The sequence below is a fragment of the Anastrepha ludens genome, chromosome 3, assembly GCF_028408465.1.
Source record: "Anastrepha ludens isolate Willacy chromosome 3, idAnaLude1.1, whole genome shotgun sequence".
Taxonomy (NCBI): domain Eukaryota; kingdom Metazoa; phylum Arthropoda; class Insecta; order Diptera; family Tephritidae; genus Anastrepha; species Anastrepha ludens.
In genome coordinates this window covers 127,362,295-127,390,239 of record NC_071499.1, presented here as the reverse complement: position 1 = coordinate 127,390,239, position 27,945 = coordinate 127,362,295, and the positions used below count along the sequence as shown (strand labels likewise).

Below are 27,945 nucleotides of genomic sequence, written 5' to 3'. Positions count from 1 at the left end.
TTTTAACGTTAAATATTGCTATTAATTCTTAATTTTAATTTATAAAAAGTAATATAAATCAAAAGGCTGATATAGTGACTACATTTGCGTGTTATAATTTTTAAATTCGGTCCACGCACTTAGACATTATAAGCAAATATATCGTGGTAGAAAAGGAAAGCTCAGCCGGTATTTTTATGAATTGCTTATGTTTAAGTACTCAGACGAAGGACTAGTTGTGTTTTAAAACTTATTTCATTTCCCTCAACAACTACATTTCGTTACAATTACATTCGAATTCCTTAACATTTACCTACTTGACTTTAACTCATCTGGCATCACTATTATTACTCCGATCTTTTATTCTTTCATCTTCCGCAACTACAAACAAAAACTCAACTTCTTTTATGCGGTCATCCGCGCCTTCACTTCTTCTTGCTCTTTCTCTCCTATTAACTAACAAGCCGCACCAACTGTCATTTCGTGCATGTAGTTTCTGCCTTTGAAGTTATTCATGCACTTTTTTGTATTGTGTTTGTCAGCCATAACCATCGCAACATATACGGTGACATCTGGTCATATTTAAGTTAAAAATATTTCATAACTTGTAAGTTTCAAAAGATTTAGTAGCGTAAAAACAACAGTAATAATTGAGTGTAAAATTGACGAAAGTATATTATGAAATATTTAGAAGATTTTATTTAGTTATACGTGCAATTAATTGTGTCTACAGTCATCTAATCATGTTTTTTTTTCTCCTTGAGTGGCGTTGCTAACGTCTTGTTATTGCACATGCCGTCACTGTGATTTCAAATACATACATATGTGCTCATTGGTCTTGTTCTTCAGAATCAGCGGCTGAGTGTGAGAAAATTATATTGATCAATAAATAGTGAATAATTAGTAATTGAACTAATTTGACAAACTACAATAAAAGTACGTTCTCCATTATCTTATTGCATCCGCCTCAGGGTGCATTGTACAACACTACAAGTAACAAGTATCAGTTGATTGTCAAATAGTCATCTATGGTCAAATATATAATGGCTTGCAATGGCTGGATGTCTCTGTATTGCACAATTGCGTAAATTCAATCAGCTGAAAATGTGGTGGCAGCTACAAAAGAAAAATGAAAGGGAAATACGATACATACATGAATGTGGGTTGCCTTGCTCCACAGCGATTTTTTTTTTTTACTTTTTTTTTAATGAATTTCTTGGGGTCTTAAGCGCAATTTACTTAAAACTTCTGCCTCTTTTTAACCTTTCATAATGAAATTGAAACTTCTATTCAAACTGGAATTAGAAAATTGGATAATTATCTACTTCGTAGTGCAAATGGAAAATTTAGTTAAAACAATCGATGTTGTCGAAATGTTGCTCTTTTCTCTCAATAATTACAGGAAAGTAAATACAAACTTATTTGTTCGGAAGATCTGAAAATATTCGCAATAACTTAAATATATTGTTAAGAAAAAAGTAAACAAAGTTTATGTGCAGAATAATTAACTAATTTGCACTACTTAGTTGATTATCGAAAATTGGAACCCTAGATATGAAATTTACTTTGATAAAATATTAAACTTAAAATATTTTTAAATGTTTCATTAATTTATGGTATTCTTATTAAGTAACATTAAAACTGCGAATTTTTGTACTTTCCTTCGTTTGTGAGTGGAGTTTGTTCACCTTTTCAACGCTTGTTTGTAATCAAAACCCGTACATTTTTGCTTTAATGTCAGTAGAAGTTTTAATTTTTTGATACTTGAAGGACACTTTGTCAGATAAAAATAAAATCTTCGTCTATTTCGCTTAATAAATCTTTTTTTAATTTTGTCTCAAAATTTATTAATTTTCAAAAATAAACGAAAATCTATAATTATTGCTCCTTACACTACTTTCATCTTTGCCTATATTTCAACCTTTATTGCGAAACGTTGCTTGAACGATTTTGTTTGTGTTTAAATTGGACAACACTGTTAGCAGCAGCGAAAACGAGCAGAAGTATAAAAATAAGATAGCGCTCGAAGTTAAAAGAAATAGCAAAAGAAGAGGAGGATAACGAATACCAATTGCCGCTTCGAGCCTCGAATGTCAGTTGAATTTCGAATCGGCAGCGAGTCACCATCACGGCAACAACAATTGGCTCAACACTAACAAAAAGCAGGAACAACCACAGTAAGCAGCCGAAAAAGAAGCATAAAAGAACGGATAAACACTTGGGAACGAGCAACAATTCAGCGAGTGAATAATTCCGCCGGATCACCGCGCGTCGCGCAGCTGTTTATATCGACTACGTTGCTGTTGTCGTTGCTTACAAAGCCATATACAACCGCTGCCAAAGCAGCACAGTCGAGCTTAGTGAGTGAGTAATCGTCGCAACGGCAAAAAATCTTTAGTGAAACCCCCACGCTGAGGTGTTGAAACGAATTAATTCCAATAGAAACAACAGTTAAAAGTAGGTAAATCAAAGAATATTTTAGTAGTAAGTTTCATAAACAAGAAATAAAATATCGGAAAACGAATTGAAGTGGTGGACGGAAAATTCGTCAAGTATCAGTAAGTGCCCTTCCGTTTGCAGTCAGCCAACGCATAAGAAAAGCCATAAAAAATAAGCAGTAAAAAAACACTCGTCTACATTGAAAAGTGAACACCACAGCCCTAAACGGGGAAAAGCAAAAGCAAATCATTAAGCGTATTGAAGCTGCACAGCCGCAGAAGTGGATAATTTTAAACTCCCACAATGGAATACATCTCAGTTGGTCAAAGCGTCAAAATTAAGCGCACAGATGGCCGTGTGCACGCCGCAGTAGTGTCGAAAATTAACGAGTCGGGTAAATCGATCACGGTAGAATGGTACGAACGTGGCGAAACAAAAGGCAAGGAAGTTGAATTAGACGCTATACTTGCGTTGAATCCGGAAATTTTACAAGACCCCGAACCGGAACAAAATGCCGCACCCGAACCAAAAAAGCAAGCGACAGCTCCCATAAACCTGGCACGCAATGCTACTCAAGGCGCTATCGGTCATCGCACCAATCGTACGACCATCAACGCCACAAATCTTCTCTCTTCGTCTGCGGTCTCGGAACACTCGGAGAACATACCACCGCCACCGACAACAGGTATAGTGCGCTCGCGCACCACCAACAACGCGACACGGCTCGCCTCTGCTGCTGGCAGCGGTAGTGGTGGTGGCAGTGGCATTGCCATGAGTACTAGTGCCGGTAATTCATCTTCAATAGCGTCCAGCTCAGTGGCAGGCAACGTGGGCGCACGTCGCTCCTATGTTGTTAAAGAAGTCGAAAGGCTAAAGGAGAATCGGGAGAAACGACGTGCACGGCAAGCTGAAATTAAGGAGGAAAAAAATGCGCTTATGAATCAGGACCCCGGAAATCCCAATTGGGAAACAGCGCAAATGATACGGGAATATCAGAGTACTTTGGAATTTAATCCTCTTGTTGATGGGCAAGTGTACGAGGATCATCAAATTACAGTTTGTGTACGCAAGCGACCACTTAGCCGCAAAGAGATTACGCGCAAAGAGATCGATGTGATTTCGGTGCCGCGTAAGGATACACTCATCGTTCATGAACCACGCAACAAGGTCGATCTAACGAAATTCCTCGAAAATCATAAATTCCGTTTTGATTACGCATTCGATGATCATTGCGACAATGCCATGGTCTACAAGTGAGTATGCACATACAGTCTACACATACAAATATATATATATGTATTTAACTGGTCCTACTTACTGAAAGTTATTAGACAGCCGATTGAGCATTGGTTAAAACTCGGCCAGTCGGAATTGGGAATGCTTCTTAGCATTGATGTTGCTCGTATTGACTGCAAAACTTTGATTTTTGTGTAAGCTTGACTTTGCAAAAACGCGCTTGCGTATGTGTGTACAGAGTTACGTAGCAAGTGTGGTTGACTAGTTGCCAGCTGGCCGGATCACTGACTTCACCATCGCCTTCACTTAACAGCCAATCTCTGTGTATGTATGTGTGCGGGTATTTAAAATCGCGCTGGCTTCTCAGTCGTCTCCATATGTTCTTTGTTTACTAATGCCATAAATGCTGACTAATCAGCCAACAGTCTTGGCAATGAGCAGAGTTCTGTTTTTATTTTGCTTTGTTTTTGTACGCTACTTACATATGCACATAACCAAAAATATAAATAAGCTATTAAATGCTTCACACAAATAATTTAACTTGCAACATTTTCCTAACTTTCCTTCCGCGTCCGACGAATGTCAGTGGCGGCAGAGTAGACGATGGCGCAGTCATCGCCTTTGAAAGTTTTGTTATACATTTTGGGTGTGCTAATGTGGAAATGTGAAAGCCAGAACGGTAGTAAATAGAAGAATAAGGAAACGATGCAGTAAAAAAAGAAAGTCAACCAGTCAGAGCTCGCAAACCGCTTACATTTCACACGAATTTGATGAGTTTTTGTATAAAGCGCTTAAAACTTATTAAATTCAGTTTGCTCCCAAAGAAGTTTGCGCTAATGGTTGCTGTTGCCGCTGCGACCAAAAATTGTTCAACATTTCAACTCGAGAACATTTCTTGTTTTGCGGTTTTTGTCAAATGCATTTTATGCTTACCAGTTTTCTTTTTTTTCGAACAACACACAAACCAATGTATTAATATTATTTGAAGGTTTATGGATGTATGCTACGCCTATTGGTAAAAGGTTCACTGCAACACCATCGTTCATTTGCTATATTCCTCACAACCGCTTAAAACCACTCTTAACCAGTTGTACATATAGTAAATACATATATAATATAACGTGGTTTTTGTTAGCAACGTAAACAGTTTTAAAGTCGCTGCATGGAAAAGGGAAAAGGAGGAAGAAAATCATTTGTCGAGAATTGTGAGGTTCTATTTGCGTTCACATAAACTGCCCATTAGTCATAAATATTTTTACTGGAATCAGCAAAATATAATTTGGTAATACATATGTGAAATGGATGAAATGGGAAACGAGATTTGCAAAGAAAAATGTTTGCAAAACAAACTTTGCGCCAACAATTAATATGAAATCCCAAGTCGAAAAGCAGCACTTGAAAATTTACTAACATAAGTGCATCTTTATTTGATTATTTATTTATAGTTTGTGCCAATGCACTTTTGGAAAATTTAATTAACCCCTCACTTGATTGCATATGTAAACAGGCAAATGGTTCATATTTTGTGTTCTAACTTGTACGCTAACTAACTACTCAGATTTGTGTGCGTCAGGGCTTCTTGTATATGACATTTTATATCTTGGATTCACGCATTGCACATAACCACACATTTGCCATTTTCGGCCCGATCACAAAATTGTTTTTGTTCGACATAATTAGTTAATGATAAACGAATCAAAAAGAAAAAATCGTTGCATTATTAGCGTATACTCGTTATTTTATTCTAATACTTATATAGGGTGCTTTTTCAATCGGATATAAAAAAAAAAGAAATTATTAATATTTTTTCAAACTTTTTTTTTATTTTGAAGATTGAACATTGTCATTTATGAATGAAAAATAATATTGTTCAAATGACTGCCACGACTGGCTTTACAGTAGGCCATTCGATCAACCCAATTTTTAAGCACATTTTCGATTGTTTGAGCTCCAATTTCATGAATGGCAACTTCGATTTCGTGTTTTAAAGCATCAATCGTCTCTGGATGGTTCGCATAGCATTTGTCCTTAACGGCTCCCCACAAAAAATAGTCCAACGGGCTTAAATCACAGCTCCGAGGCGGCCAATTGATATCGGAATTCAAGAACGGTAGCCAAAAGTTCGAGTGTAACTTTGGCAGTGTGACAAGTTGCACCGTCCTGTCGTCCAAATGTCGTCCATGTCATCCTCTTCAATTTTTGGAAACAAAAACTCGTTGAGCATGTCACGGTAACGCTCGCCATTACTGTAACCGCGGAAGAAGAAGAAGACTCACACTCCTTCTCTGCGCATACAACCGCAATTGCCACTAAAGTCCAAAATCGCAACAAGGTCCTCAAATCGCTGGCCGGCAGCACTTGGGGCAAAGACAAAGAACTGTTGCTTTCGACATTTAAGGCAATTGGCCGGCTGGTTCTAAACTATGCTGCGCCTGTCTGGTCGCCTGGAACTAGTGATTCGCAGTGGACAAAGCTTCAGACATGTCAAAATACCGCCATTCGGACAGCGACCGGGTGCCTCCTGATGTCACCCATCCAACATCTACACAACGAGGCACAAATGCTCCCAGTTGCGGAGCACAACAAATTGCTCAGCAAGCAGTTCCTGCTGGGGTGTTACCGCAGGTTTCACCCCTGCAGACACCTGCTTGAGCCTGAGCCGCTTCCCAGGCACGTCAGGAGACACCTCCTTGACTACGCTGACGAACTCCAGGACAAAACTGACCGAAACCTACTGGACCAGACAGTATTTAGACAGTCAATAAACGACATTCATCGGGAGACCGTTACCACCTTCATGAACTCCCGTCCTGTGAATGCCGTAATCGGAGTCCAACCACCACCTATCGCAGATGAGGAGCTCCAGCTTCCCCGTGAGACTCGTGTAACATTGGCACAATTACGTTCTGGATATTGTAGCAGGTTAAACTCCTACTTATCCAGAATTGACCCCGACATACCAAACACATGTCCGGCATGTGAAGGTACCCCGCACGACACTAACCACCTCTTCACATGCCCCCTCAAACCGACTCATCTAACCCCCCTCTCCCTCTGGACCCAACCTGTCGAAACAGCATGTTTCCTGGGCCTACCCTTATATGAGCTAGACGAAGACGACTGATGATATACTTGCACTGACAGGGCTAACTATGCTGTTAAAACAACAACAAAGAAGACTCACCACTTTAGAAATAGGTTTTCAATATTTCCCAATTTTGTTCAAGCGTATAGCGTCGCATTTCGTAAATGCCAGTAAATTATGAACACATTTGACATGTCATTTGTGTTACCATTCTCAAAAAAATAGGTGGTTCAAAAAGCAAACGCCATATGGCCCACCCTGTAAATTCTATATATTGTTGTTTCATTGACTAAATTTTAATTTTATGATATATATTTCTAAAAAAGGTACACTGCTAAGCCTTTAGTGCAGACAATTTTCGATGGCGGTATGGCGACATGTTTCGCATACGGCCAAACGGGCTCGGGCAAAACACACACAATGGGCGGTGAATTTAACGGCAAGGTTCAGGACTGTAAGAATGGCATTTATGCAATGGCCGCACGCGACGTTTTCACTTATTTGAAAAGTGCGCGATATCGTACGCTCAATTTGGTTGTGTCCGCCAGCTTCTTTGAGATCTACAGTGGAAAGGTAAAACTTCTACTCTAAATTTCTATATCGCTCATTAATTAATATTCCTATTATGTACGATTTAGGTCTTTGACTTACTCTCAGAAAAGCAAAAATTGCGCGTACTCGAAGATGGTAAGCAACAAGTCCAGGTGGTTGGCTTGACTGAAAAGGTCGTGGATAGCGTCGAAGAAGTGCTCAAACTCATTCAACATGGCAATACGGCGCGTACCTCTGGGCAAACGTCGGCCAACTCCAATTCATCGCGTTCGCATGCAGTTTTCCAAATAGTGTTGCGTCCGCCTGGTTCCACAAAAATCCATGGCAAATTTTCATTTATCGATTTGGCTGGTAATGAACGAGGTGCTGACACATCTTCTGCTAATAGACAGACACGTATGGAAGGAGCTGAAATTAATAAATCGTTGCTCGCGCTTAAAGAATGTATACGAGCATTGGGCAAACAATCGGCTCACTTGCCATTCCGCGTATCGAAACTGACACAAGTATTGCGTGACTCATTTATTGGTGAGAAGAGTAAGACGTGCATGATTGCAATGATATCGCCAGGATTGAGTTCGTGCGAACATACGCTCAATACGCTACGGTATGCGGATCGTGTGAAGGAGCTTGTCGTTAAGGATATGCCGGATATGATGCGCGAAGGTGATGGAGAGCATGTTATTATGGAGGAGGACGAAGATCAAATGGTCGTACAGAATAATCGATCGCATAATCACAATGTTAATAATAACAATAATAACAACAAGAATAATGGACAGATGTCGGAGAACGATTTGGCGTTGTTGCGGTCACTAAGTGTAAGTGTTATTCAAATTTTGAAGTATACATATATAATTAATTTATTATGTCTTTGCTTTCTTTATACAATATATTTTCTTTTTGCACTTTTCCATAGGAACATGACATGTCAGATGAATTGCTCGTGCAACACGCAGCCATTTCCGATTTGCAACAAACCGAAGAAATGGTAGTGGATCAGCATCGATTAGTCAATGATTTTCTGTCACAGTTTTTGCCGGAATCCTTGCGGTTGTATGATCTAACCAATTACGTTGATTACGATCAGGATGCGTACTGTAAGCAAGGGGAAGCACTTTTCACACAACTCGCTGAACTGGCAACCAGTTGTAGAGACTTGATGGCCGATTTTCGCGCTAAAATGGCCAAAGAGGAAATGTTGTCGTGCACTGTTAAACCGACTGGCGGGAAACGCTAAGCGGTGGGTAAATGTGTAGAGAAACATGCACCGTTTACGTAAAAAACAGAATTCACGTATATATTAATATAATAGAAGACCTTTGAAATCCAGAGAAGCGATGCAATAACAGCATGACAGTGTTTAATGATAGCAGCAAAAATGAAGAAAAGATTATAATGTTTAACAAAAACAACAAAAATATGTAGACGCAACAACAGTAGCAATTAAATGATTATACTTATAGAGATAAAAAATACTCCTTAAAAATAACGCACCCACATCACCGACACAGCAAACAAAAAATTAACACCCTATACCAGAAAATCCTAACAAAAGTGATAGGCGTTTCAAAGATTTATGGTGTTTGCATACAAACATTCGTATCCACATTCATATTGGCACCTCTACCTGCCCACCACCAGCTGTTGCTTGCCTCAGCCATGGCATTTTGGTGCACACGGACATGTTTACATGCAAGTTTTAGGTAGCTGTAGTGGAGCAAGCATAATTTTTTTTAAATTTTCTTAAAAATGTGTGTGATTCGAATATGTGGTCCATGTCTGTCAAGCTCATGCAGACTTGTTCACTGCACTGAATGCATTAGTTTAAACTTAAAAACAACCATAAAAAAATACAAATTTTCACATAACATACTTCGCACACTGTTTTCTCTTAGCTGTCGGTCACAAGTCAAAGCTAGTGCACATCAATTGCCCGCATCTGGATGCTGGTTTTCATAACAATTTCTGCCATCTTCAACGCACTTTTTTCTTTCATCTAAATAACGCGCATGCCCACTTCTTTCACGGCATATCCATTCTAAACTCATTCATACCGCATACAAAACTGTAATGCCATTATATAATTTTCGCGCAGGTTAGCTGATCTATGCGCGCGCAATTCACGATATGGGTTGAAGTTGGAGGCATATTCATTTAAAAATAATTTTTCTCCTTTAACATTTCTTAAGATATTTATTATTTTGAATTTAAACCTTTTTATACATGTGAAAAAAAGCAAAAACATAACATAAAAACATGAAATTTATGGAAATCCAAGTATTATGAGTTACTTTTAGCAGTCATCGTTTTTGTAGGACAATTGGCGTATGAACACTTGCATCAAAAGACAGTAAAAAATGTATCAAAGAAAATGCCAAACCCGTTAAGTTCGCAAAAAGCCACATATGAAGCGATAAGAAAACATCTGCATATGTGCATACATACCATGGTAAAACAGAGGGCAGCGCTGCCGCTTTTCTGTCAAATGTAACTCACTGCATTAACCTATACATAAATATATACAGAGGGTATATACGGATGTGCGTAAAAATCGTAGGGTCTACACCTTTGGCACATTTTGTTGCAACTCTTTATTTTTCTACCTTTTTGCTGCACATGTAAGCATTTTGTACAACGATCCACGCGCATATCGTCTGCTTTATCACCCCTCATACAAATTTTTCCTTCACTTTCACTGTTTTGAAAATTAAATACTTTGTTGCAAGACAGAAAATTTCGTTTTGTTACACGGTGCGCTAAGCTTACCGATTTTTATACGCACATTTTTTATGCTTTAATCTTGTTCGCCGTATTCCTTAACTCCGACTTCCAGTTGATTAGACGGTCAAAAGAAATTATGAAAGAAACATTTAGGTAAATAATTTCGCAAAATTGTTTAGATAGTTTAGAAACTCAACAGCAAGCATAAATCAAAATAAACGCCACTAGAAATACTAACAACAACAACACCATATTAAACAACGGCTGCCCTTCAAGAGCAGCGCATTTAAATGTTCTATTATCTATATTAAGCTGGCTGCGCGCGCAATTAAGTATATACCTACATACGTAGAAAGAAATCACTACAACAAGACTAGCAAATCGAAAGAACTTTTTCAAAACTAAAAGGAAAATTATTTAATATAAATGTGCGTCTGTGGCACACAAAATTGTGCTCCTCAGCAACAAGCAATTACTACTACAAAATATAAATATATTTAAATAACGAGTGCAACAATAACAACAACAAGTATACATGTATCGTATTGTTGATTTTCCTAAGCTTAACGCGTCTAGCGTAAAAATTTATGTTACATCTACAAACAAGTGCTTCAAAAATCAATAAAAAAATTAATTTTCAATGAAGAGAATTTAAGAAGAATTCCTTATAAAATTTGAATGAGAAACGTATTTAGTAGCATCTAATATTTAAATTATATATACACGTAAAAACTTAAAAAAAAAAGAAATCTAAAAGCAAAAAATAAAAACATTAAAAATTAAAATTAACAAATTAACAAAAAAGTGTGGCGTTTATGTTATTGCACAGCGCAGACAATACGAGAGTTGTTTGAAAAATCCGTGCAAAGTCAGAGCGATGGGACTACTGGCGCGTATTGAGGTTATGTTTATTTAGTGGCATCTCTTGGAAGAACACATACCAAGTTTCAGTCAGATAGGTATATTTCTTTGTGTTTGGCACTCGTGTGAATCGAGTTAGACGAGTGAGTTTCCTTTTTCAGCCCGACAACGCACCAGCGAATGTCTCGGTTGTTGTGGTCGCGAAATTAATGAAAATAGTTCCAACTCGTTTCACATCCAAACTATTCTCCAGACTTGGCTGCAACGGATCCCTCGGACTATTATTTGAAGAAATGGCTAGCCGGAAAAACAAGGAGAAGATTACAGAAACGAATAGCTATTTTTCAGACCTGCACAAATCCTATTATACGGAAGGTATCAACGAACTAGAACAGCGTTGAACGAAGAGTATAAGCCCAAAAGCAGACTATGTCGAAAAATAAAAAAAAGGGTTTACCACAAACAATTAAGGGGTTGGGGTAGTCAGAGGGCCGAAAAAATGATGATTTTCAATCATTTTTTTTTTTGCTAGTCAATTGCTTTATTTTATCAAAATAAAAGCAGCATTAATACAACACGTTTCGACTTGACTTTAGCAAAATTTCAAAAAAAAAAAAAAAACTAATTGGAAAAATGATCGCTGTTTGTGTGGAGCCCGTTTCTCCCGAATCCCCTTGCGGGGATCATAAAAAGTCCTTGGAGATTCCTCTAAAATCAATCGGACAAGATAAATTAGTTTTATTTATAAATAATCTTGTGCCTGATCGAAGCTTTTTTCCTAAATTAACAATATGGCGGCCAGGAAATATTTTTTAGACTTTCGAGAAAAAACCGACAATTGTTAAAAAAAATCCAATGTTTTGAAAAAAAAAAAAATCCTTCGATTAGGCACGAGTTTTTTATATTTTTCAAAAGCAGTATAAATTTTATTGAAATCTACCAAGCGGTTTTTAAGTTACATTGTTCAAAAAACATAGTTAACATAGAAAAACGCATTTACAGTTTTGCGAACGCTCTGGAGCGCCCTTTGTTAATTGTTGAATAATTCGAAAAGTTTTTGACGGATTCACATCAAATTTTCACACAATATTTTTAAGATATTGCACTTTAAGAAAATGCTAAAACAAAAATCCATTTTTTTGAAAATTCTGACTACCCCTAACCCCTTAAGTAGGACTTTTCCAATAACCCTCGTAATGGGGCGGACGTTGGTATAATTTCTAAATGATGATAAAGGGTCTTCAATTTTGAGCGTTATTTCCATTCTATTTCATCTATTGGAACATGGATAGTTGGACGACCATCCCCAATGAAACTGCGCTCTTCAGCATTTCATAAGTTCGAAAATTAGCTACTGAACTATGGAAAACGAAGGTAGGTATTTTGTAAGCAGGCGCGTTGGCGAAGGAGTTCGGAGGAGTCTTAATTTGTTTGAATTTTATTTAAATTATTCGAGAGAAATCAAAGTCAATAGCTCCCACGTAACAATTTCGTCAAAAGCCAAATGGGCATCATCGCTCAACGGTTATGTACACCATAAGTTGGCCTAAGTGAGAAGTAAGGAAAAGGAAGTTTCATGGTTTACGGCTTTATATTGACCTTTTAATACATTTTAAATAGGGAAAAACTAGAATTGATTGAGTCATATGATTACTTGTATTTACAAATGAAGTTCAGCGCTGACAAAAGAGTATCGGCATCAATGGTCAAGTTCACTTCAAGTTGAGCGGGGGGAGTTGGGGGACTGAATACAAAACAGCGCGGAATTTTTTTTTTATTTTTTATTTCAAGAAAAAACGGTCCTGAATGAAGCACCTTATTTGGTCAGTACTTTCTCTATTTCCCCTTTTCAACGCTAGGAAGATCTGGGCATTTCTACTGCTATTAGCAAGTACCGGCACTGGGTTTTTGATTGCTATAACACAGGATACCAACATTTTTGAGAGATGTTGGTAGAACGATAGTCTTTGACATGATATATTTTCCGGTGGCCCCAAGACTGACTGGCGGTGGGTTGAAAACGATAGGATCTTGAGGTTGTAAGCTTAAGAAAACGAGATCGAACTCGCAAAAAAATAAGAATGTGCCGGTCTCGACAATAATGCAATTCAGTAGTTTTATATCTTTCCATTTCCAATAGGCGTGCAGCTCTTGTATGCTTGCCTTTCAAAACACAAAAACAATCTTGATTTTTCTTTCTTAAAATAATACTCATTTATTTTCACATCATTCCACGTTGAAACGCAATGCCACCACTTTCTTCTGTCAGATCTATCACATAATCGGTACCATAGATGGCTTGTGCGTCATCATCCCCGTCATCCACAACTAATATACTATCGATGTGCTCATCTTCGTTGATTTCCAAAAAGCCACCTACGTCTTCCTCCATCGCCAGCTGTTGATCATGCATATCTGACACTATTTGGAAGCCATCTGTTTCGTTATCTTCACCCTTCTCAACCAAATCATCGAAACCATTTGTTGTACGTTCGGGTTTTTGATGCACTTTATAATGCGCCTAAAAACAGGTAATGTAAAAATTGAAATCGCACAATTTGAGGTAACTTACAATTAAGTGATGTTTTCGGCGAAAGCGTTTTACGCAAAATTCACACTGGAAGCGTCGTTCACTAGTGTGTATAGTGTCCTGGTGAATGCGTAGCGTTGAAGGCGAAATAAATTTCTGATTGCACTCATGGCACTCAAATGATTTACTACTATGTGAATAGCGGTGCATTTTTAGATGTTGCATTATGAGGAAGTCTTTACCTGGAAAACCAAAAACAGGGAAACTGAAAATTTATGGCTACTGAACTAAATGGTACCAAACGCTTACCGCAAATCTCACATTCGTACGGCCGTTCGCCGGTATGCGAACGCATATGTACCGTCAAATCGTGCTTGGCCAGGAATGCCTTTCCACATTTCGTGCACTTGAAATTCCGCACATTATTATGCCGATCCATGTGATAACGGTAGTGTACTTTTTGATTGAAAGTACGCTGACATATATCACATTTGTGGGCCGGCTGACCACCATGCAGACGCAAGTGTACGCGTAACGCATCGTTGGTGTGCAACAACTTTGAGCAGTAGGGGCACGGAAATTTATTGGAATGCACAGTTTTGCTGAAATACAAAAAAAATCGAAAATTTTAATGCTACTTATGCACTAATGCTACTCATGCACCTACCGATGTTGCAGAAAATCTGTGCGACGCAAAAATTCCAATCCGCAGGCCTGACATTCATATGCGCGCCTTGTACCACCACTATTGCAGGCGCCTTCAACCTTTGGTCTCTCTAGTGCATTTATCGGTAGACTACTATTCGTGTCTTCCAAATAATGCACGTCGAAGAACTCGACTGACTCCTGTTTCAAATCATGTGCATCTTCTATAGAATTTTCATCAAATAACGATACGAATTCTATCTCTTTTGTATCATTCGATGGTTCGATGTCAGTATCAGCTACGTAATATGGCTTTTCACTCCCTCTTAAGGCCACTACTTGTAATTCATTTAGAACGTCATTTGATTCCTCTGCCGCTGGCGTTATCTCAGCGCACGATACTTCTTGTAGGTATGTCTCAGCGTCTCTGGTAATCGGCGTGAATGATTGCCGTTTGTCGCAATCAAAATCATTTTGGGTTTGTTCTGTTGGAATGGTTTCCGAAAGTACGGACTCTGTGACACAGTTTTCCTCATTGTCCATTGCTGAAATGCCATTTTCGAGAAATTCTTCACCAAGTATAATTGGACTAGTGGTATGCAATGCCTCTTGTGGCACTGTATCACACTTCTGCTGAAAGGAGGTATCCTTTTTTATAGGTTTGTATATATTTGCCAATTCTTCTAGAGTTCTGCGTGCCTTCATCGTCAATTTTCGAAATAGGCGCATTTGTAAATCACAACTATTGCAGAGGTACTGTGGGTACACCTCTAGTGTTGATGAATCAATCTAATAGGGTGTGCAGATTTATAAGCTTTTGTTTCACTCCAATGCCACTGAATCCTCCTTACCTGAATGCCGAGCATGTCTTCATACAACTTCCCCGTGTCCGTCAATTGCCATGTGTTCGACTGCATAAGATCACCTTCTTCTACCACTTGTATTGCGTACAAACACTCATAGTCACCGTCTTGATTAGGACTGCGGCAAACCCGACAACTATTTACCACCTCCTCCTCTTGGGCCATTACATCTAAAATAATTACTAAATAGCAAACTGTTTATAAACAAATTGTCCAAGAATAAAAGGATAGAATTGTTGTTTCCTCTCCTTTCAACGCTAGCGAATAGAAGGCTGAAGCAGAACGTCAATAGAATTGAGTATTCGATGAGAAAAATTGCTTCGATAAATATGAACCGTTACGAACAAAACATATTTGCAGGAAAAGTCGAATGAAAATGGTAAAGCAGTTCACAATGAAATGCAATTATGACAACAACTAATAATACGTTCACATATGCATTAATTACCAATAAATCCATCAAATTAACCTACCCGATCACATATGGCAGATTACCTGCGAAATTGACAATCAGCTGTCCATACTGCTTTCAGAGGTTTTTCTTCATAGAAATTATTTTGGTGGAAGATTTCGGTGTTGTTGGTGTCTTTAATTATTACTAAGTATATGAAGAAAATACAAGGAGAAGGAGTAGCTAATTTAATTGTGCGATTGTTTTCTTTGCCAGTATCCATTTCATTTAGTTTTTATTTTGATGTTTCTCCTTACATTCGTAATAATAATTATCGATAACACAGAAAACACAGGGCTGTATCTCAAAAAGTATCGTTATTATCTGGGATTATTTTATTTTCTCAGATTATGGGAGAGAAATTTTGTATGGGAAATCTCGCTTTTTAATTACGGATTGGCAGTTAAGCTCGAAAAGTAGATCATCTACTTATATGTGAACGTATTATAACTGACAGCAAATAAAATTTGTACTCAATTTATAATTGGCTGGTTTTTTTCTCTTAGTATTAAATGTGCTAAGCAAAATTAATTTTAAATGATTTTGTTTTTGCTACATAAATAAATAACCTACGAACAATCGATATATATATTTTTAAAAAATTCAAAAATACAGAACTGTTTATACAAATAGGCTGATTGCAATAAAAATGAGCGAGTTGGAGTAGTTTCAATAATCGTGAAAAAGTACAATTCTTCTTCTTAATTGGCGCTATAACCGCTTACGCGATTTTGGCCGAGCTTAACAAAGCGCGCCAGTCGTTTCTTTCTCGTGCTAACCGGCGCCAGTTGGACACACCAAGTGAAGCCAAGTCCTTCTCCACCTGATCTTTCCAACGCAGAGGAGGCCGCCCCCTTCCTCTGCTACCACCAGCTGGTACCGCATCGAATACTTTCAAAGTCGGAGCGTTTGTATCCATTCGGACGACATGACCCAGCCAACGTAGCTGCTGGATCTTTATTCGCTGCGCTATGTCTATGTCGTCGTAAAGCTCATACAGCTCATCGTTCCATCGTCTGCGATATTCGCCATTGCCAACGTGCAAAGGTCCAAAAATCTTACGCAGAATCTTTCTCTCGAACACTCCAAGCGTCGCTTCATCGGATGTTGTCATCGTCCACGCTTATGCGCCATACGTTAGGACGGGCATGATGAGAGTCTTGTAGAGTGTTAGTTTTGTTCGTCGAGAGAGGACTTTACTGCTCAGTTGCCTACTTAGTCCAAAGTAGCACTTGTTGGCAAGAGAGATTCTACGTTGGATTTCAAGGCTGACATTGTTATCGGTGTTAATGCTGGTTCCTAAATAGACGAAGTCTTTTACAACCTCGAAATTATAACTGTCTACAGTGACGTGGGTGCCGATACGCGAGTGCGCCGACTGTTTGTTTGAAGACAGGAGGTACTTCGTTTTGTCCTCGTTCACCACCAGACCCATTCGCTTTGCCTCTTTGTCCAGTTTGGAGAAGGCAGAACTAACAGCGCAGTTGTTAAGGCCGATGATGTCAATATCATCGGCATACGCCAACAATTGTACGCTCTTATAAAAAATTGTGCCTGAGCGATTAAGTTCTGCGGCTCGTACGATGCTCTCCAACATCAGGTTAAAGAAGTCACACGACAGCGAGTCACCCTGTCTGAAACCTCGTTTGGTATCAAACGGCTCGGAGAGGTCCTTCCCAATTCTGACGGCGCTGCTGGTGTTGAGCAACGTCATCTTACATAGCCGTATTAGTTTTGCGGGGATACCAAATTCAGACATCGCGGCATACAGGTAACTCCTTTCCGTACTGTCGAATGCAGCTTTAAAGTCGACGAAAAGATGGTGTGTGTCGATTCTCCTTTCATGGGTCTTTTCCAAGATTTGGCGTATTGAGAATATTTGGTCGATGGTAGACCTTCCAGGTCTGAAGCCACACTGATAAGGCCCAATCAGTTGGTTGACGGTGGGCTTCAGCCTTTCACACAATACGCTCGCTAGAAGAAAGTACAATTACTTGACTCTAAACGCACAAATGAGGTAGGAGTTGGGAAGTCATGTAGAGTGTGAATTATAGACGTAGAAGCATAGCAATACATATACTGGTTATATATTTGGGCTAAGAAAAATTTACTGAAAATGTGGTCTGTCAGTTCACAAACAAGTAACTTCTCTTCTCTCTCACTAAATAAGTAGCGGTGTTTGGAAAGCGCCACTTTCGGTATTCTGTATACCGTAACGTGACTAACAATTATCGACGATAGAAAACATCTACCGCCATCAGATCCTTGAACAATCGAGGCAATCGAATAAAACATCTCGCAGTTGCCCATCACTGAATGTAATATTTCTGATCGTTGCAATTTATTTAACTAGTGCATTTTTATTTCACCAATTTGTTCACTTTATTTCGTTTTTAATGGCATCTGAGGGATGCAAACGTTTTAACTTAGTTTCGAAATTAAATAATATACATGTAGAAGACCTGCAATATGTCGAAAAGGATTTGTGTTTCTACGAATTAGTAAGTTATGCTGAGCATGTCAAGTCTTTGTTATCAATGGGAAAATCATTTTTTCTCGGTTAATTACCTTGGACTTTCCCATGTAAATTAATTTATAAACCCATAATTATCATAAAAATTTACCTTATAAATGAATAAATTTGGGAAATTTCTAATAATGTGCATTTACTATTGCAATCAACAGGTATCTCTAGGCTTTCTACTTTTTGGAGATGATCGAGTGAACGCCGAATTCGCACTACAAAAGGTAAATTGGCACTTTTTTTTTTTTGAAAATTCAAAACTTATTTGATCGTTTTTTTTTTAGTTGCTTATACTTTCCAATACGCACAAGGGTGGTGGCTGCGGCGGTGCCGATTTGCTCACCAAATACATAAGTGTAAATCCACGAAATTGGCGCGCTCAACTAGTAGAGGCTTTGGCTATAATTGGAGCTCGGCGAGTGTTGCGTAGGATGGGCTTCGATTGGAATGAACTGCATCAACACTATCTACCACACATTGGCGAACTGAGTCTGCATGTGCACCCACTTTTGAAAGCATTATATCGTGTATGTGAGCGTCTGAAACCAGCCCAAGCCGGACAGCTAGTGCTGCGCGTAAATGAGCAACGTAAACGTCCCGAAGAGCTGTTACGTTTCTATGACTTTGCATACTTGGAAATGTTTATGCTAGACTGGATCTCACGCCGCATTATTACATTAGGGGATCGTGTAGCAAATGGTGCGGATGTTGATGTGCTGCTTGAATTTTTCAAATTCAGCGACTTGGATGCATTAAAAACCTTGCTAATCGAAACAATTATGAATAATGCCGATAAGCAGTGCATTAGCAATAATGCGCATATAAGTGCGGATAACATGGAGGCAGCGACTGAAAACAACAATATGAGTATTCCTGCGAAAACTTCTACGTCAGTTCAAGCGTATGCAAATGACTGTTCCTCTGTGCGCAGCTGTGATTTAACGATGAATGAAAAATATGAGGTACGGCGGGAAAGTGCGGGTATTCTATTGATAATCAATCAACTTATTTTTCAAAGGGACCCCGACCCCAAATTAAAAGTAAAAATTAAATTAAATTAATTACTTGAATTCAAATTTAATTAATAAAATTTATAGCATTTGCTACCGGAAAAGCCACTGAAACCGCGCCATGGCTCAGATGTGGACAAAGAACGTTTAAAGAAAGTTTTTACCGATTTCGGTTATAGAGCACAAGAGTTCGAAAATCTTACGCATATCGAGTTAATGCATCGCATAAGGGAGACTGTTAAGCTGTCTTTTCAATTTGATTCGCTGATTGTGTGTATACTATCGCATGGCATTGACGGTATGTGCATCGTTTATTACGGCATGACAGTTGTTAGTTGCGTTTGTTTTTCATATATGTAGGATCCGTTTATGGCAGCAATAGCATACCCGTAGAAATAGCTGAAATCGAACATATAATTACCGGTGAAGCACTATTTGGAAAGCCAAAATTACTTATCATACAGGCGTGCCAGAAAGATGAATCACCAATAAATGTAAGGATATCAAAATTAATATATATGCACCGAAAAGGAAAAAATCATAGAAAATATTGAAACAGAATGGCACTAAGAAACAAAGCACAGCCTATTCTAAACTAACTCTAACTTCAAAAAGCAAAAGTAGTCGATTTCGCTGATGGCCCTAATAACTGCGCGGCTGACATTGTGGTTTCAGAGCCTATGTTTGATGAAAATGAAGTTATTTCTGCGCTGATCTCCGCCATTTGTTTCTGTTGCATTTGAATACAAATTTAATTCGCTTTTTTTTTTATTCTCTTCATATACTTTACAGGAGAAGCGCAAGACTAATGTAGCGCCGCATCGTTTCGGTGACATGGTTAAAGCTATGTCCACTGTACCCGGCTATGCCGCAATGCGTCATACGGTTGATGGCACATGGTTTGTGCAAGAATTGTGCAATGCTGTGGAGCGCTTTGGCGATCGGTAATTACAGTAGGAACTCGATAACTTGAACTAACAACTAAAATTAAAAATGTAAAGTTTTCAAGTTATCAAGTTGCTACTGTTTTTAGTTACTTAATAATTATCTCAGTTATATATATATATTTCACGTTTTGCAGACGCCACATTGTCGACATTCTAATAGCTGTCAACCGCAAGGTAAGCGAGCGGCGCGGCAACGAAAATGAAGTAATGATGCCCATATCTAGCAACACGCTCCGCAAGTTTTTCTATTTACCGCGGCGCAATTAACTACATATGTCTGAGCAACCACTGGTGTACCTTGAAGTAAGTGAAAAACATTCTTTTTAATCTTATTGTTTTGATGTTAATGATGATGTTAATTATGACTTTGTGGAGCAAAGGTTGGCAGAACTCTTGATGTTGTAGTTAGTTGTAGCTGTTTATATAGAAAAAATAAGCGCCGTTATGTAAAAAACAAAATGTTTAATCAATTTGTAATTATATTTAGTATGCATATACGTTTATAGCTTTTGTACAGATTATATATTTTATGCTATCGTTTATTTTAAAAATATGTTGATAAAAAATGAGGTCAAATTTTATTAAATGACAGCAGAAAATATTAACAAAAATCCTGGTTAATGGAAATGAAATATTTGGAGCCTTGTATGTAATTGCCAACTTTCTGTTCCTCTCTAATAATATGTATTTATGTACATATATAAGACAATAAATATTTGAATTTTTGTGATACCAATGAAGCATTGATAAGAAAATTGTTTATTTGAAGTAATTTTATATGACCAAATAACTATAATTTAATGACTTGGCAATTATTTGTATAAAAAATTAATGTGATTTGTTAATTTAATTTTGCTCTGCAAATTATGTCTATATTGCGAAATTTTAAAGGAAACTCATTTGAAAATTCTTTTCTTGTAATATAATATGCTTTATTATGTATTGGCGCATGTCACATTTTAGTTTTATAATCTACTTATTTTATAGTAAATGATACGGTCTTTTTTATGAATACTTGTATTGAATGTACAATTTTTTAGCATTTAGTGATATAATTTTTATTAAATTTTGGCATTGGATTTGTTGAAATTTAAAATTTCAAACGAAGATTTCAATATATGTACACACTTATCTATGTACTTTAATAAATAAAAAAATTACGTTGTTTTCCTGTTTTTATAATTTTTTTTTTAGTTTTATAATTACAGTACTATCTCGATAATCCGGACACCCTTAATGTTAGGGGTCGTCCGGATTATGGGGGTGCCCGGATTATAGATGATTTTTGTTTTTCAACTAAACGTTGTTTTTTTGAAATGAACATAACGCAATTCAGATATATGTATGTACATAAATAGTTTTATTAAATACAGTACAATCATACTTACATAATAATAATAGGTCTATTTATAAGTTCGTGCGGTTTTACAACAGATGGCGTAACTTGATTATTATTCCATCGATCCACATTTCCAAACATTCATTGGAGAGCTACTGTCGTAAGGCACAAACGTCAGTATAAGTTTTTTATTTGAAGCGTAAACAACAATATTTTTACCACACTTGAAAATGTCGAATTTCGTGCCAAATAATGTGTTTTTGCGGGGAATTCTTCTTCATTATTTTAATATGAAGAAAAAAGCAGCCGAAAGTCATCGTATCTTGGTGGAAGTTTATGGTGAGCATGCTCTATCTGAGCGAACGTGCCAGAAGTGGTTTGCACGCTTTAAAAGTGGTGATTTTGGCTTGGAAGACGAAGAACGCGAGGGTGCGCCGCCAAAGTTCATGGATACCGAATTGGAGGAATTGCTCGATCAAGATCCGGCTCAAACGCAAGAAGAGGTTGCAAAAACTTTGGGAGTTGATCAATCAACCATTTCCAAACGTTTAAAAGCCATGGGAATGATCCGAAAGGTAGGCCATTGGGTGCCGTATGAATTGAAGCCAAGAGACGTTGAACGCCGTTTTATGGCATGCGAACAACTGCTTCAACGGCACAAAAGAAAGGGTTTTTTGCATCGAATTGTGACTGGCGATGAAAAGTGGGTCCATTACGACAATCCAAAACGTCGGGCAACGTATGGATACCCTGGCCATGCTTCAACATCGACGTCGGCGCAGAATATTCATGGCCTGAAGGTTATGCTGTGTATCTGGTGGGACCAGCTGGGTGTTGTGTATTATGAGCTACTGAAACCGAATGAAACGATTACGGGGGATGTCTACCGACGACAATTGATGCGTTTGAGCCGAGCACTGCGAGAAAAACGGCCGCAATACGCCGATAGACACGACAAAGTTATTTTGCAACATGACAATGCTCGGCCACATGTTGCACAAGTGGTCAAAACATACTTAGAAACGCTCAAATGGGATGTCCTACCCCACCCGCCGTATAGTCCAGACCTTGCGCCATCCGATTACTATCTCTTCCGATCGATGCAACATGGCCTGGCTGACCAGCACTTCCGTAATTACGATGAAGTCAAAAAATGGATCGATTCGTGGATTGCGGCAAAACCGACCGAATTTTTCACAAAGGGAATCCGTGAATTGCCAGAAAGATGGGAAAAAGTAGTAGTAAGCGATGGACAATATTTTGAATATTAAATTTGTAACCATTTTACGTCAATAAAGTTTCAAATTTCGAAAAAAAACCGCACGAACTTATTCATAGTCCATTATGTACATCTGTACATAATCAAACATTTTTTTTATTTAGTATGTACTATTTCATTTCACATTTAGTCGCGAATTTTCTAATGGCATCACGTTTCTTTTTTATGTCAAAAACAGTAGATTTGTTGACACCAAATTCTGTTTCAAACCATCTTAATGATTTTCCTTTATCAAGGAGATCTAAAATTTCACATTTTTTCTGAAGAGTAAGGGTTTTATGAGCCCCTTTATTAAATTTTCCACTGCTCATAATAATAATGTCCACTCAATTCAGTTTGTCACTAAAGAATAAACACAACGCGTGATTTATGCTGTTGCATTTCGTATACATATATTGTTGTTAAAGTACTGCTATTTTACGAAAAACTCACAAAGCAAACTAATAATTAAAATACATATGTATGTACATATTGCGAAGCAAATTTGAAAAATGTCCGGATTATAGAGTAAAAAATGTTAAACTGTCCGAATTATGCAGTTGTCCGGATTATAGATGTGACCGGACTACCGCGTGTCCGGATTATCGAGATAGTACTGTATTATATTAAATATAATTAATATTTTAATTTTGTTCCATTATTATTATTTTAATTTTTTTGTTTCTGATGGTTTTTAATTATTCCCTGTGTCCATTCAAGATTTTAAATCCGTTTAATTTTTTTTTAATTTTTTCGTTATTTGATTATTTGAACGATTGCCCATTTTATGCATTTGTTATTTAAAGAATTTTCGAATATCAGGTGTTATTTTGGAATGGATTGCGCTATCGAGAGATGATTAACGATTTTTTATGACCGATTTTGGATGGTATTGATCTAGACAACGTTTATTTTTAACAAGACGGCGCTATGTGCCACAGAAGCAACGAAACCATTGATCTTTTACGGGGAATGTTTCCGGACCGAGATCTTGTGATTTAAAAATAGCATTTTTCTTTGAATATCAAAATAACACCTCTTATTGGAAAACCCTTTATATATGTATGTATTTTAGTTAGCTCATTAGCTTTTTATTGTAACTAAAATTAAGATTTCTTTTTAAACTTATTTTTTAAATTGTGATTTTGTAAATAGAATTGTCCTTACAAAATTATATATTTTTATAGCAAAAGTTTACTAAATTATCTTCATACACTTTTCGTTTTAGTAACCCTGGTTCACAATTTTTCATAGCGGCATATATTTTTAAGTTCAGAATTTTTTTTATTTTTATATACTTATTATGGACATTAAAAAAAATTCTTAACAAAACATAAATAAAGTTTTCTGCAAGCAAGCGAACACTTTGGGTACACATTTATTTGATAGAAATTCTGCGTTTGGAGCAACATTTTATAATAAAAAGCAAATTATTAATAATTTTGAAGCGTGTAATATTTTTCAAACTGATTAAAGGATTACAGTGCACTCTCTTCCAACGGGCCCTCTTTCTTGAAGGGACAACTCTCCCATAACATTTTATTCACTTTTTAACACATTTTTTAAGCTTTTCACTTTTTTCAGTCCCTTAGGTTTCCGCTTAAGGGGCTATATACAGTTAGAATTTTCAAAAAATCGATTTTTTTTTTTCTTAATGTACATATATTTAAGAATACACACAGAAAATTTAATTTCGTTCCGGTGAATATTTTCGAAGTTACGCCCAAATTTGAAAAGGCGTTTCAGAGTGCTTGAAAGTACAAGGAAGTACTTTAAACGCGTTTTTCTCAAAATGGTGTTTTCAAAGCCGGTGACCAACATTACTCGAAAATGGCTAACCGATTAGTCTCAAATTTTAACACGAGCTTCTTAAATATATTTTTTAGTGATTAATCGAAGATTTTTTCTCACCGATAAATATGTATTTTTTTATAAACAATTTAAGGCCGAAATTTTGGTAAATTTTGCTTATTCCTTCGATTAATTACTAGATTCAACATTACTTTATTGTTTGTTTGGTTTTTTAATTTCAGAGGATCCAGTTCAGACATATAGTGATCACCGCAAAACGTCTTTTTTGAGAGGAGCTCCCGGAGATCAGAATAAAAATGTTTACTAATACTAAGTCTTAAAATACAATTAAAAGATAACATAATATGTGTACCAATTTTTAGAACAATAAATGTAAAAGTTTTCTCTGAAAAAATTCTGGAAAATTCGCTCTTTTCGGCCTTCTAACTGTATATAACCCCTTGAGAGAGAGTACACTGTACTAAAAAGGTCTTTATCACATTGAGCAAAATCACTACTTTATTCAAAACTGCCGCTATCACTTCGGTAAAATATACACATATTCTCCATTTTTGCCATTATGGGGCTGTGTATGCCAAATAGGGTTCACCACAATTCTGAAATTATTTGTTCTGTTGCCACTGATACAAATTACTCCCAAATAAACAAGAACGGACGTGTTCAATATTGCCGCCATTCCAATGACGTAACAGAACGTCATGCGCGAATTTAGTCAAATAAATGCGTGACTTTGTAATACGTCAAATGCACCCAAAGGGCAAAAATTAAAATTTTTTTAATGATTAAAAAAATTGGCTCATAGTCAAATTATTATTCACCAGTTAATAATAATTTTTTTTCTTTTTCACAATTTTACAGTTGATTTTTTGTAATTTGCATACAATATGTAAATATTATAACATTACGTTTTCAATATTTATTTCTATTTGCAAATTTCACTCTTCAAACTGCTACTTCTTCGCATTCGGCTGTATTTTTTTGTACATATTATTATTGTTATTGAATTATTAATTTTTTTACACAATTTAAATATTCTGTTTTTCTTTTGCTTAACTGTTATTATTATTTCCTTGTATTTATATTAGTTTTTTGCTAGAAAAATATTTTTTCTTAAATTTTTAAGCCATTTACAGTTTTTTAAATATGCGTACTTTAAATTCATAGGTAAGTAATGATTACTAACTTGGTTTACAAGTTCTTAAAATACTTTATTTATTTTATTTCTTTATTTTTGTGGGTATACATGATGATATTTTAAAATAGATTAAAATTAGTAACATAATATAATTATAATAATAAATTAATAATAATAATAAATTAATAATAATAATAAATTAATAATAATAATAAATTAATAATAATAATAAATAAATATTTATCGCGGTTTCAAAATCATTAATTTGATAGCGCACATTCATGGTTTCTGACATTTTATTTCTTTTTTATTTACAAATAATTCAATTTTATTATTAAGTAATTTATTAAATAAAAATATTAATATAAAAAAATTGAATTAGTTCAAACCTAAAAAACAAAAACAAAAAAAGTAAGTAGTAAAAGTAATTTAGTTTAAACATTTGTTATTAAAAAGTAAATTTAATCATAAATATTACCATAAAAAAGGGAATTAGTTGAAAACTTAAGTCACAATTTGAAAAATTTGTTAAAAAAATTAATGTGATTAATTATCCAAATTAAAATTTAAAAAATTTGTTATTAAAAAATCAATTCAATTATAAACATATATTTAATATTAAAAAAGCGAATTAGTTGAAATTAAAAAAACACTTAATTTGATAAACTTATTAAAAAAATTATTGTGATAATTATCCAAATTATTTGGTGAAAGTTATAAAAGGTAATTTGATAAATTTACTTAAAAATTATTTTGATTAATTTCTTCAAAAAATTTATTTAATTTCAAATTAAATAATTTTATTAAATTAAGTTTTACATTAAAATTACTTAATTTCAAATTTTAATTAGCTAAATTTTTCTCATTAAAAAAATAGTGTTATTTGAATTTTATTGTTTTATAATTTGTTTTTTGTTTTTGATAATTTTTTTTTTGTTATTGATAATTTTTTGTTTAGTTTTTGATAATTTTTTTTTTGGTTTTTGATAATTTTTTTTTTAGTGTTCACTTTTAATGCATTTCTTTCTTCTACTCTTACGCACAACTGAATTATTTCAAATTCCTTTTGTACTGCCGTTTTTGCGCCCATCTCTATTTTGTTTCACTTTTTGTGTTGTTTTTTGTTCTTTTTTTTGCTAATTTCTGCAATATTTTCGTTTTTAATTCATTTTTTAATTTTTAGGTATTAAATATTTTGGAGCGGAAAAGTCAAACCTAAACTAGCTCCTGTGTTTCATAATTTTTGTAATTCGTTAAGAAAATGTGTTAACGTTAAATATTTTTTGTAATAAATATTATTGGTATACATACAGAGTTATAAATATTTCTTATGTGTAACTACACACAATGAGTACTTGTGTGTTTACTAAAAAGTCCATTTAAAAAAAATTTCTTTCTTCGGTTTTTTGTGCTTAGAGACACTCCATTCATTTTTTAAAAAGAGATACATTCAAAGATGTGTACCTTGCCGCTGACCTAAATTTGTTGTGTTTAGTATTGAATTTGAGGAAATCAACTAAAAAATCTGTTTAAAAATAATATTCTCAAGTTTAAAACTTGTCTAAGCTTTTGAAAGTACCAAAAAAAAAAGGATACAAGTTTTGAAATGTCGTGGGAGGCTACTTAAACTTAACCTAATTTCCGATTTTCAATTAAATTATTAATTAAGCCATACCTAAGTAACCATTGATATCTATCGGAAATATCAACATGCGTCGATACGACGGTGAATATATTTTTTATATTATATACCTTCTTTTTTTTGACAATACTTTTGTGTATGGAAGTAGTTTAGTGTTACGAACTGCATTACCTGAAGATTTGCAGAAATACTAGACACATTTTATTATTAGTTCTTAAATTTTGCATACTTAATATTTAAGTTTTAGATCTATGCACGTAATTACTGAAATATTTAGTTTTTAAGAATTTTTAATTTGAGATTTAGGTTGCCTTCTTACAAGCATTTATTCTTAACACTTACAGCATCGTATTTAGTGAAATATAGGCTCAATAAAATAAGTACATATGTATGTATGAACTTACATTGTAACTCACAAAAATATGAATATTTATTTTTTGTCTATTAAGTAACACAAATATCTAAAAAATCATATAGAGTAGTTTTGTTGCATAAAGAGAGAGATAACATAGATATGCCGTGCAATTTAGTAGTAGAGTTAATAGTTTAACAAAAGTTAGAAGGTACGTACATATTTTTTTGTTCTCTTTCAGAAAAGTATAAATAAATTCTCACTACCATTATAAGATTTTGCATGTTTTTTTTTCTAAAATAGTGTAGGTTTTTTCTACATGCATATGTATGTATATAGTAGTTTGTTTTTAATTTTAACATTGTGAACTAAAAAAACAATAAAATTTTAATTTAATTTAATACTTTCCATTTTTTCCGGGCAGTGTTTCTAGCCAATGCGAGTATTTTATGCTTTTCTAAATTAAAAAAAGGCTTTATTTATTTTTTGGCAGTGTCGCGTTCAAATGAACCTAGTTAAACACATAGGTACATTTCGGTGGATACATACACACATGCATTA

The 27,945-nt window shown here is 35.6% G+C and overlaps 3 protein-coding genes and 1 long non-coding RNA gene across 10 annotated transcripts; 2 read left to right on the top strand and 2 right to left on the bottom strand.

The window, feature by feature from the left end:
• The first annotated feature begins 477 nt into the window (after positions 1-477).
• On the top strand, positions 478-10,150 carry LOC128859166 (kinesin-like protein Klp10A). Of its 2 annotated transcripts, none has more exons than XM_054095929.1 (5): positions 478-586; positions 1,965-3,671; positions 7,066-7,312; positions 7,378-8,112; positions 8,211-10,150. In XM_054095929.1, the coding sequence occupies exons 2-5, from the start codon at positions 2,722-2,724 to the stop codon at positions 8,529-8,531; spliced, it is 2,253 nt and encodes a 750-aa protein (XP_053951904.1). In that variant the 5' UTR covers positions 478-586; positions 1,965-2,721; the 3' UTR covers positions 8,532-10,150. The 2 variants fall into 2 exon arrangements, with proteins under 2 accessions (XP_053951904.1, XP_053951905.1); XM_054095930.1 differs by having other exon boundaries at positions 482-586; positions 1,962-3,671.
• Positions 616-3,886, bottom strand: LOC128859174 (uncharacterized). Its single transcript, XR_008454105.1, has 3 exons — positions 3,737-3,886; positions 909-1,095; positions 616-837 (listed from the first exon to the last, which is right to left on the bottom strand). It is a non-coding gene; the product is annotated as an uncharacterized LOC128859174 (long non-coding RNA).
• Positions 10,151-13,063: 2,913 nt separating the features above from the next.
• LOC128859162 (zinc finger protein 420-like) lies at positions 13,064-15,224 on the bottom strand. The gene is made up of 5 exons (XM_054095918.1): positions 14,903-15,224; positions 14,074-14,840; positions 13,716-14,008; positions 13,449-13,648; positions 13,064-13,397 (listed from the first exon to the last, which is right to left on the bottom strand). The coding sequence occupies exons 1-5, from the start codon at positions 15,077-15,079 to the stop codon at positions 13,098-13,100; spliced, it is 1,737 nt and encodes a 578-aa protein (XP_053951893.1). The 5' UTR covers positions 15,080-15,224; the 3' UTR covers positions 13,064-13,097.
• Positions 15,225-17,653: 2,429 nt separating this feature from the next.
• LOC128859164 (caspase-8) lies at positions 17,654-27,297 on the top strand. Of its 6 annotated transcripts, none has more exons than XM_054095924.1 (8): positions 17,655-17,866; positions 18,051-18,113; positions 18,174-18,929; positions 18,987-19,197; positions 19,260-19,393; positions 19,692-19,843; positions 19,981-20,149; positions 26,574-27,297. In XM_054095924.1, the coding sequence occupies exons 1-7, from the start codon at positions 17,762-17,764 to the stop codon at positions 20,111-20,113; spliced, it is 1,554 nt and encodes a 517-aa protein (XP_053951899.1). In that variant the 5' UTR covers positions 17,655-17,761; the 3' UTR covers positions 20,114-20,149; positions 26,574-27,297. The 6 variants fall into 6 exon arrangements, with proteins under 6 accessions (XP_053951902.1, XP_053951899.1, XP_053951901.1 ...); XM_054095926.1 differs by lacking the exon at positions 26,574-27,297 and adding an exon at positions 24,477-24,617; XM_054095923.1 differs by lacking the exon at positions 26,574-27,297 and adding an exon at positions 23,672-23,884.
• Positions 27,298-27,945: the final 648 nt, after the last annotated feature.

What these genes read in the sequence shown, in the direction of transcription:
- LOC128859166 (XM_054095929.1), top strand. Translation starts at nt 2,722, where the DNA reads ATGGAATACATCTCAGTTGGTCAAAGCGTCAAAATTAAGCGCACAGAT. An exon ending in GACAATGCCATGGTCTACAA is followed by an intron (nt 3,672 to 7,065) that starts GTGAGTATGCAC and finishes TTTCTAAAAAAG; the next exon opens with GTACACTGCTAAGCCTTTAG. An exon ending in TTGAGATCTACAGTGGAAAG is followed by an intron (nt 7,313 to 7,377) that starts GTAAAACTTCTA and finishes TGTACGATTTAG; the next exon opens with GTCTTTGACTTACTCTCAGA.
- LOC128859162 (XM_054095918.1), bottom strand. Translation starts at nt 15,079, where the DNA reads ATGGCCCAAGAGGAGGAGGTGGTAAATAGTTGTCGGGTTTGCCGCAGT. An exon ending in AAGACATGCTCGGCATTCAG is followed by an intron (nt 14,841 to 14,902) that starts GTAAGGAGGATT and finishes ACACCCTATTAG; the next exon opens with ATTGATTCATCAACACTAGA. An exon ending in GCCGAAAACATCACTTAATT is followed by an intron (nt 13,398 to 13,448) that starts GTAAGTTACCTC and finishes ACCTGTTTTTAG; the next exon opens with GCGCATTATAAAGTGCATCA.
- LOC128859164 (XM_054095924.1), top strand. Translation starts at nt 17,762, where the DNA reads ATGGCATCTGAGGGATGCAAACGTTTTAACTTAGTTTCGAAATTAAAT. An exon ending in ACTATCGCATGGCATTGACG is followed by an intron (nt 19,198 to 19,259) that starts GTATGTGCATCG and finishes TCATATATGTAG; the next exon opens with GATCCGTTTATGGCAGCAAT. An exon ending in GTGGAGCGCTTTGGCGATCG is followed by an intron (nt 19,844 to 19,980) that starts GTAATTACAGTA and finishes CACGTTTTGCAG; the next exon opens with ACGCCACATTGTCGACATTC.